Raw genomic sequence first — 10,606 nt, 5'->3', positions numbered from 1 at the left:
TGTATCAACACCAATGGGAACTGTAGTCACTTCCGTTTAGGTTACTATAGATACCGCGAAGGCCTTGTGTTAATCAGAACTACAACTCCCAGAATGCACGTGGTTTGTCGCTGACGTCACCACTTAAACTCCGCCCTCTGCTATTTGATTTAGCTAGAAATCAGCCGCCTGCTCAAACACAACAAAACAAACACATTGGATCACATAGAGTTCAGTGTGTATCAGAACAGCCATTAGACTCAGAATCAGAATCGGTTTTATACTGTAGTTCTACAGGAATCTGTCTTAGTGTGTTGGTGCACAGTAATAATAAGAAGAATGCTTATTGTTGTGTGTGTGTGTGTGTGTGTGTGTGTGTGTGTGTGTGTGTGTGTGTGTGTGTGTGTGTGTGTGTGTGTGGTGCTGGTCATTTGCACCAAACCTCACAAGTTCCCCTGAAAGCAGAAACAGAGCTCTGTGACGCTGTGGGTTTACAGTAAGAATGATGCGAGTAGAGGACACACTAAAGAGCGCTCACCACAAGGAGAAAATAAAGAGACAGCTCAGGCGCTGTGTGTTCAAATGTTTACCATGAACAAACAGACAGACAGAGCGAGAGAGAGAGACAGACAGAGACAGACAGACAGACAGACAGACAGATGCCCAGTCTTCTTTTTGCTGTATTCTGATTCTGAATTTTGTCTCTAGGCCTTTAGCAGTTACGAACATGAACATAATTGGATATTTGGACTGTTGGTGGCGCTAGAGGGTTTGAGCTAGACACACCAAATTTGCTATAGTAACTTCTAAGACTGGCCTCTACATGTGTGCCAAATTACATAACTTTCCTACGTACGGTTCTATGGGCTGCCATTGACTTCAATAATAATAATAAGAAGAAGAAGAAGAAGAAGAAGAAAAACTAACGATAACAATAGGGGTCTACGCCCCTTCAGGGCTTGACCCCTTATAATAACAACAACAACAATAATAATAATGATATAATAACAGCAACAACAATAATAATATTAATAACTAATAATAATAAATAATACTAGTAATAATAATAACCACAAAAATAATCTTCTTTCGGCTTTTCCCTTCAGGGGACGCCACAGCGAATTGTCTCTAAATAATAATAACAATAATAACAATAATAATAATAATAATAATATGTGGATAAACAAAGATTTACAAAAAAAAAACAGGCAATTGGATGTAATCAAGAATAAAGACATGAACTGTATATTTTCACACCTCCAGTGTCACCCATATGAGGATGAGGTTCCCCTTTGAGTCTGGTTCTTCTCAAGGTTTCTTCCTTTACTATTCAGGGGAGTTTTTCCTCACCACAGTCACCTGAGTCACCTCAGACTTGCTCATTAGGCATAAATACATACACATTTAAATATATCTAATATTAATCTTGAACTTTGTATTATATTAATCTTTATATTATTCTTTATAATAACCTTTTGTTCTATGTTTATGTTCTGTAAAGCTGCTTTGAGACAATGTTAATTGTTAAAAGCGCTATACAAATAAACTTGAATTGAATTGTACATTAATCCAGGATTTGCAAATTGTCCATTCCAAATATACAATTAGAAATGTTATATATATTACAACTGAAAGACACAATTAACTGTACATTGGTGCAGGTTATACAATAGTGGAGCAGTGTGAGGAAGGAAGGTGCATTATAACAGTCAGATTTGTGCACATTAATGTAATGTAATGTATCTGAATGGTGAGGGGTAGTTTATTAGTTTCCAAGGTGGCGAATAACAGACCATTCTGAGTCTTGGATATTGTTGATGAGGCCAGTTGCGGACGCGGAAGTGTACAGATCCTGAAGAGGTGGTAGATCTTTTCAGCCGAGTGAATGACATTCTGCATTCTGCTCTTGACTTTGCCAGTGACAGCAGAGTACCAAATAGTGATGAAGGAGGTGAGTGTAGACTTAACAATGGAGGTGTTCAAGTGCACCATCGTAGCCTTTGGTAGGATGAACGCCTTTAGCTGATGTAGCGAGTACATCCGCTGCTGTGCTTTTTCAACTAGAGAGTTGTTCAACTCCCACTTGAGGTTCTGTGAGATGGTGGTTCCCAGGTAGCGAAAGGAGTCCTCAGTTGTGACAGGTGACAGGAGTGAGAAAGGCTTTTGACAGGAGTGAGAAAGGCTCTTATTAAATTTTACCACCATCTCCAATGTTTTCTCTGTATTGAGCTCCAGGTTGTTCCTGCTGCACCTGGTCACCAGGTGGTTAATCTCCCTCCTGTAAGCAGACGACGTGTTTGCCTACAGATCCTGATGGATTTTATGTTATACAGCATGATGTGCTCATTAATACAGATGTCAGAGCAACAGGTCTGGAGTCATTCTCAGGTCTCATGATCCTAAGTTTTATAACAAATCAAACAATTTGTCAGGATTGTCTAAAAATCAGCCGGAGACCAATAATCTATTTGTAATCATATTCTATATAAAGAATATGCTTTTAAATAATATTAGGAACATGCGCCATTCTGATTGGTCAATGTTCAGTTAAAATGGGACACGCGACCGTTGTATAACTCAACGATGACTGTGACGTTATAATTACCACGAGGAACGCAACGTCGTCTTAAACTGACCAATTACAGGCCTGCATGTAAAAATGTGAAGTTCTTAGCCAATCAGAGCACGGGAGGCGGGATCTTCTCAACCAGAATGACTCTGCACTGCCACCTGCTGTACAGTTGAATGTCCTGCACTGTGTGTCATAGTGATTCTATTGAGTGTTACTGACACGTGGCGCAGGACTTTTACTGAACTTTAGTTGATTTCATATGTAATGATTCATTAAAAACAGAGCCAAAATGTCAATTAATGTTTATTGCTGTCTATATTGTCTGATATTAGGTATTAATATTGATGGTGTAAGAACATTAATAGATACAGTGTCATATTTTGATCCTGTAAACAAAATATTAAAATATTAAAATAGAGTACAATATAAAGCTTTTATTTTATTAAACAGTCCACTCTGAAATAAAAATGGCATTTGCAGCCAAATGAAAATAAAAAAGATTAAAAACTGTAAAACGTAAATAAAAAAAAAACAATAGTGACAAGATATAATAGGATGAAATACAAATTAATAACATAAAACGGCACACTAAAATAAAATATGCAAGAAAAATTCTTATAAAGTTAAAGACATTTGTTGAAATAAATATTTTAAATTTTATAAATAACTTTTAAGTATTTCAAATAATTCCAACACATATATTTCAATAGAAAAAAAAATATGAATTAAAAATCTGTTAATTTGTTTAATAAAGTTAAACATTTTAACTACTCACACTGAATGAATGGTGATTTTCTTTTCTATCTTTAGATAGATAGATAGATAGATAGATAGATAGATAGATAGATAGATAGATAGATAGATAGATTCCCTACCTAAAGCCTGATGGGGAGATAGACCGTCAGACAGACAGACAAACCGACAAATCAGTAATCAGAGACCTTGTTATGATTTTGTAGGTTTGAACTACAATAAAGGATAACAACACAATGCTTAATATTTATTTATTTATTTATTTAATCCTATAAAGAAAAACAGTCAAATTAGATTTTGTAGTCTTTTAAAAAGATAAAAACTTTTTTTTTACATTTCCTTTCTTAGCTTTGAAATACTTATAAAAGCTTCTGGATTTCTGCAGGAAGAAACCATCCATCAGAGACGAGACGAACTTTATAAAGAAGCTTTTGTCTGCTTGGTGATGGCAGATTTGTGGGAGAATGAGAGGAAATGCAGAGCTGCAGATATTTCTCTTTCATCAGTTCAGCATGAGAGCAGAAGAAACAAAAACAGGATTTTTTTTCTATTTGATGGAGTTTTATGTCAATAATCTGCCACATAAGATGTAGACAGAGTACACAGCACTGTGAGGAGAGATGGAGGGACATGTTAGTGAGGAAAGCAGAGTTACTGCTTATACTGTGTATGATTTCTCTTCCTGTGAATTGGATTGTATTCCACAGTATGATTTATTCATACACACTTCTGTTGTTGTGGTTTGTTTAGGATTTGATTTATTCCTTTACATTCACTGCAACGATAAAGACATGTGACTTCTGAACAGTTTCTTTTCCTCTATTTCTTCTTCTACGTAGTATTATTATTATAATACAAAACAAAAGTTGCATGTTTTTTTATTATTTATTTTCTTAGCTTTTGTTAGCACAGAAACTGGCAGGAAATTGTTTACATGGTTATTGAAATTAATCCTGGGGTTTGAAGCTTAGATGATTTAACTATGATAATATTCAAGTCAATGGAAAAAAAAACAAGAAAATGTGTGTGTGTGTGTGTGTGTGTGTGAGTATGTGTGTGTGAGAGTGTATGAGCGTGTGTATGTGTGTGTGTGTGTGTGTTGGGGGATGGTCTGGGGAAAAAAGATCCTTTGACCTCGGTTTCAACCAACAATATTAGAAACACGGTTGATATAAAAAAAAGTCAGAATAAAATAAAATAAATCAGATATTTATTTATTTATTTATTTATTTGACAGAATAATACAAAATAATTCCCGAAACTAAAACGTTAAAACAAATGTGTTGCTGTTCTCCAAAAGCCTTCCTCACTCGGTCTTCCCTGGTTTATTTTTATGACTATACACAAGTCTATAAATAAAAGAACGTTAAATAAAAAAACAACAACAATATAATCTTTCACTCGTCACTGTATTGTTTCCTTGGTCACGTGACCCGGTAGCGGCGGCCCCGCGCATGCGCAGTGCGGGGAACGTAGAGACAGAGGAAATATCAACAGCATGTTCGTGGTTACTGTATCTTTTTTTAGCCGCACTGCGCATGTGCAGTGGGAACAATGTGGAAAATGAGCTGTAGCCTTTTTTCTTTGGGGCATTTAGGCTGATTGATGGTTTATGTGTGTGTGTGTGTGTGTGAGTGTGTGTGTGTGTGTGTGTGTGTGTGTGAATGCGCGCGCGCACGCGCGCGCGTGTGTGTGTGTGTGTGTGTGTGTGTGTGTGTGTGAAGTGGCTGATATTACAGACAAGGATTATTCCGTCCTCTGTATTTTTTTTAAAGCAAAATAATGTCCTCGAATAAAGTGAAGAAAGTGAAAATGGCAACTAAATCGTGTCCGGAATGTGACCAACAGGTGAGTGTTGATTTTCTAGCTGCTGATGATAATGATATTATTTAATTTGGACGTGTTTCCTGATGGAGGAAGTTTGTCCATGCTGAAGTTTTAATATCTTTAACTGTGTGAAGCATGAAATAAACTTCAGACAGGAAAAGAAATATCTCTGACCTGTTTATGTTATATAGAAATTCAAAAATAAACAACAAACAAAATGATTTATTATTATTATTATTATTATTATTATTATTATTATTATTATTATCATTGTGTGTGTGTGTGTGTGTGTGTGTGTGTGTGTGTGTGTGTGTGTGTGAGAGAGAAAGAGAGAGAGAGATTTATTTATAATATTCCATCTGGAGCCTTTCTCTTAATATAAATACGGATATTTAGCTTTTGTCTGATTTGTATCTTATAAACGATGATAATAAGGCTGTAACGTGGCTTTATTAAGGCGCTTCGGGCGAATGTAGGAATCTTTCAGCCATTAAAACATATTTCTCAATTGTAGAAATTAAAGAGGAAGAAAGAAAAAAAGGGAGAAAACGAGCAGCTTTGTTTATGTGCTGATTTCAGGTCACGTTCATGGCTCCAGATCTCTGATGATTTCTACATCATGTCTTTAATAGAACATTTCTGATCTGCTTTCTTTCTGTGATGTTCATTTATAATAAGCTGTGTGAGATCTGTCTCTCACTCTCTCACACACACACACACACACACACACACACACACACACACACACATCTCCTATTACCTCTGATATCATTTCAAGCTGTTTTATGTCCTAATTTCGTATCATTCCTGCAATAAACTTCATAGTGTGGCGTTTCCTGCTTTCCAAGGCCAAGGCCACATTATTGGGTTTCTGCAGGGCAGGATGCCCAGATCATGGGCCACTTAACATCCTTTACTTTTAATTGCTTTCACATTTCATGTTGACAAAAAAAAAAAAAAAAGTGTATATATATAATTTTTTTTTGTCAACATGAAATGTGTGTGTGTGTATATATATATATATATATATATATATATATATATATATATATATATATATATATATATTATATATAATCACCTGATATTAAAATCATATTCCCTTCTCACTCGTATCAGGATTTGTCGAGCTTACGTTGTTTTACATCAGTAAGAATGACGCCATTGTTGCAGATATTTGAACACTAACGTTTACTGCTTTTAGACATTTATTCAAGTTTTCTGACGATAGCTACTCTATAGTCGAGTCAGACGAGAAGGGAACAATTCACTCGTATTCGCCTTTTGTGACTCGGTGAAGGAGCTATTGAAATTTCTAGCTAAGTTAGTTTATCAAAAGTCGTGACTCATTTGTTGGCCAGAACTCCAGTCGGTTTCATGGCAAAAATTCACGATCGTCATGCATACGATCATAAATGCTTCACAGTGTGGTCTGGCGTGAAGATTATCAGATGACTGGACTATTGTACAAGCCCAGATATGTCGCACGTACTGAATTTACAGCGACTCGGAACAGCAACAGCAACAGGATGCGATGAGTCGCAGTCACTTGTGTTTTTTTTTTCTTTAGTTTCACACATCGTAAAATTTAGCACAGAAGTATTTCTGTTTTAGTCAGTGAAGTTTTTAATGTGTGTCATTTTCACTATTCTTGGAAAGAAGAGGTGAAGAAAGAAAGTGGTAATGGTGCAGAGCCACAACGTTATTCCCATTGCAATCAACACCTAAACCATCACCTTGAATAATTGAATAGGCGCAAAGGTTGACGCGAGATCGTTAATAATCGAGATCAGAGGAAATATCTCTAACCCACATGATGCTGTTATCCTGTTAGTGTTGTGCTATCAGGATGTAAAAGCATTGGAGTGTATTATAAACAGTGTAAACAGAATTGTTGTTTGTGTCTGTGTCTGTATGTGTGTGTGTGTGTGTGTGGTCCCTCTTTTTTTGGTTAATCAGATCCCTGTGGCCTGTAAGTCGTGCCCTTGTGGTTATGTCTTCATCAGCCGAAAGCTGCTCCGAGAGCCGCCTGCTATGGGTAATCCCTTTAAATCTTCATTTCTTAAAAAACACCAAGAAATTAAGCATTAATGTACATCATATACCTTTCATTTAATTCTTCCTTTAAAGTGAGGCTGTGCGTTGTATAAATGCTGTATAAATAAAACCCATAATGATCTGATGTATTCTAAGCAACAGACGGTTCCTATTCCTAATCTGTATGTTCTACAATCTAATGTATTGTAATGTAAATGGAATGCTTTGTTTTCCTCTTGTGTGTGAAGAATATTTGCTTTCAATTACCATTTATTTGAAACATTTTGGTCAGAAATGAGATATTTAAAGTATATAATTACCCTCGAACCTCAGAAGAAGCTCTGAGGTTTAATTTCTGGTGATAATAGTTCGATAAATCGCAAAGTTCTGGTTCTGGTGTTGAGCTTCTTCCACTTTTGTGGGCGGTTTAAATCTGCACTGAAATGATTTACAGGACGTGTGAACAATGAATCATTTAAAGCTTCTGGCAAAAGTTTCAAGCGCTTATAAGGAAAAAACTTTTGTTTGTTCTTAAGATCTGCCTTTACAGAATCCTTGATTAGTCTTGGATCTAAAGAATCTGTCCCTAATTTGGATTTAATTCTATCTAAATGTCTAGAAAAGAAATTTCTTCCTGATCTGATCCGATCCGTGCGGGGCGTGTCCGATTGCGTAACGATCGGATCTTCTGCCGGAGAAGAAGAGCGTGTAGGAATGACAGAGATCTGGTTATTACATCATTCACACTTTTTTTTATTACTCATGAACGTTGCGCTTGCGATTAAATTAGGAAATCAGCTTTGATTGTAGATTTGTGTGACTCGACTGTTGATGTGAGGTCAGGAATGAAGTTATTTTAGTTGCTCTGGCTGGGGCGAAGGTGCAGATTTCTTCACTGTACCCCAGCAGCATTGTTCACATTCTCACTTGCGTGTCTTATTTATATCTTTAGGATTAAAAGTAACAAGTGAAAAGATCTGATTGTACGTTCGGAGGATCTTGACTAAGACTCAAATTCCAGCTTGCAGTAGGTTTAAGAGGTTTTTAAATCTCAAAACCTAGAAAGTGTTTGTGGCTCGAAACACGGCATTCGTTTGTTAGTTTCTATATTCGTTTGCTTCGTTTATGAGGTGACACTGTTGATTTCTGAAGAAACGAACGAGCGACACACCACATGACTGCAGCGTGCACACGGCGGCCATCTTGCGTACTCCAGTATAAATCAGCTTTATATCATACGCGTCATTCTGATTGGTCGATTAGTTTTCGGCGAGCATCGACGTCACAGCTACAGTATAAAGCCCCGCCCACTTTGAATTACTCAGAAGAAAAGAACAGAAAAATTAAAAGAATAAAAAGAACTTCTTTTATTTTTGCAGTGATAAAGTCTCTATAGAAGTGACAGATAAAAGTAATAATAGAAGCATAAAATTATTTTAAAAAATGTTATTTTTATTTATTTTTTACTAAATCTGATAAAAGATTAATCGTGAGTTTTTAGACTGCGTTTAGTTCAGGGGGTCTGTCACATGCTGTAAATGTATTTAATATGCGTCTTTTCACTCTGATGTATCTGTATGTGGAAATAATCACGGTCGCTTTAATGACGTTCGGCTTCCGAGCGACGCATAAAAATACAATTAGACTCTAAATTAAGCGAAATGTCCCATCGTGCCATGTGACTTAATGAGCACTTATGAAGGAGCTCGTTGTTTAAAAAATGCTAGCTTAAAAAAAAAAACAACACACCAATAAAACCAAGTGTTCCCTCGTGTAGTTAATAGTGCGGCGCTGACTGGGTTGTTATTGCTGTGTGAACTGAACACGGTGTAAATGAGAAGTTTCCCGGTCAGCGGCGTAAATGCAGGATTTCGAGTGACTTCTTTGCTGAAATTGCTGTTCGCTCCAGAGAGTAATGTCGAGTGGAAAAGGGGGGGAAGGGCGCACTAATTCACTAATTCCTGCATGAAAAACGCTCTCTTCTCCTCCCTCCTTCCCGCTCTCTTCTCCTCCCTCTTTTCCGCTCTCCCCCCTTTCTCTGTCTCTCTCTCTCTCTCTCTCTCTCTCTCTCTCTCTCTCTCTCTCTCTCTCTCTCTCACTCTTTCTCTCTTTTTCCCTCCTCCACAGCAGCAGAGCGTTTAGGCCTCACGAGCCTCATTAACTTCATTATGACTTTATATTATATATAAGAGCGGGAACTCTGTCCTGTCAGTCTCGTTACCGTTAACTGTACCGGATTTAGCTGATAGGTGAGGATTAATTTCACGGACATGTTTTCAGATGTATTAATTGCAGAAGTGTTGTTTCTATGGAACGTATCCTCACATGTCACATGATCATCACTCTAATATTGGTGTGTGTGTGTGTGTGTGTGTGTGTATAAATATATTACACTAATAATTGCAAAATGTCTTTATACAGCTGTTGTCATGAGAAAGGCTTTACATTAACAAAGCCTGAACATTCATAAAATAGTAAATAAGAAAATGTTTCCAAGATGTTACTATGGAAACGTGTGGACAACGTATTCGTACCGTTAATATCGGTCATAATTCGCAGCCGTACATCATCAGCTACATAAAAGGGAAACAGAATCTGCATGATAAAGCGGCGGGTTTTCTCTTTCTCTATCGAATTGATTTGCATTATTATTTGATCTTCAGTCATTTATTTTGATCGCATGCTCATCACGATTAAAAGATCCGTTTGTTTCATGCTTTCGATGTGTCCGAGGACGTTTTATGATGCGTGATTTAAAAAAAACAACAACACGCACACAAATTAACAAACGCTAGGCTTGTCACTGTTCCAGGCGTTTGGCACACAATTAATTGTCACGTACGTAATTAAGACAAACGATTTAATTGTAGTCGATGTTGGTTACTTTAGGCTTATAATAGAATTTGTCACTAATGAACCTTAGAGAACTTGAGCCTCGTGTAGCCTTCGGTTCGGCCGTTCGTCGTTTATTGCTCGGACCACATCCAACAGAATAATTGGCACCTTTACTGAGTTTAATCACTCTTATTTATACAAAAGAAACAAATGATAATGAGGATAGTAAATAATGAACAAACACAGTGTTGTTCAGACTAGAACGCGGCTCAAAACGAGTAATTAAAGGAGAGCGAATCTAAGAATAAACAAATCCGAGCGATGGGTTACGTTCACATTTGAGGTTTTTGTTTCTTTTTGGCTCAGATCTGTCTGTCATGACGGTTCAGATTCACAACAGGAAGTGATGCGTGTCTGCCTTTAATATGAATGTCTGCTGAAACTCCCTGCATGCAGATGCACGTCAGATTCTAAGACAGTTTATTGGAACGCCTCTGGCTCGGGTTTCTTCTAGTTTTTCTCAAATCGATATCCATCCCCCAAATATTAATCCCTTCCTTAATTTCTCCTTCACGGGGAAAAACCCTGATGTTCTGGCGTTCA

General features: G+C 36.9%; 1 protein-coding gene across 1 annotated transcript in view; it reads left to right on the top strand.

The window, feature by feature from the left end:
• Nucleotides 1-4,761: 4,761 nt before the first annotated feature.
• The window catches only part of c23h16orf87 (chromosome 23 C16orf87 homolog), an 11,836-nt gene continuing 5,991 nt past the window's right edge, over nt 4,762-10,606 (top strand). Inside the window, exons 1-2 of the mRNA XM_060859631.1 lie at nt 4,762-5,152; nt 7,091-7,169. Coding sequence (XP_060715614.1) covers nt 5,087-5,152; nt 7,091-7,169 — 145 coding nt within the window. The 5' untranslated portion in view covers nt 4,762-5,086. The remainder of the gene's footprint in view (nt 5,153-7,090; nt 7,170-10,606) is intronic.

Source organism: Tachysurus vachellii, chromosome 23 (assembly GCF_030014155.1).
Source record: "Tachysurus vachellii isolate PV-2020 chromosome 23, HZAU_Pvac_v1, whole genome shotgun sequence".
Taxonomy (NCBI): Eukaryota; Metazoa; Chordata; class Actinopteri; order Siluriformes; family Bagridae; genus Tachysurus; species Tachysurus vachellii.
The sequence above is the reverse complement of the archived record's forward strand: the minus strand, read 5'-3'. Positions and strand labels throughout refer to the sequence as shown.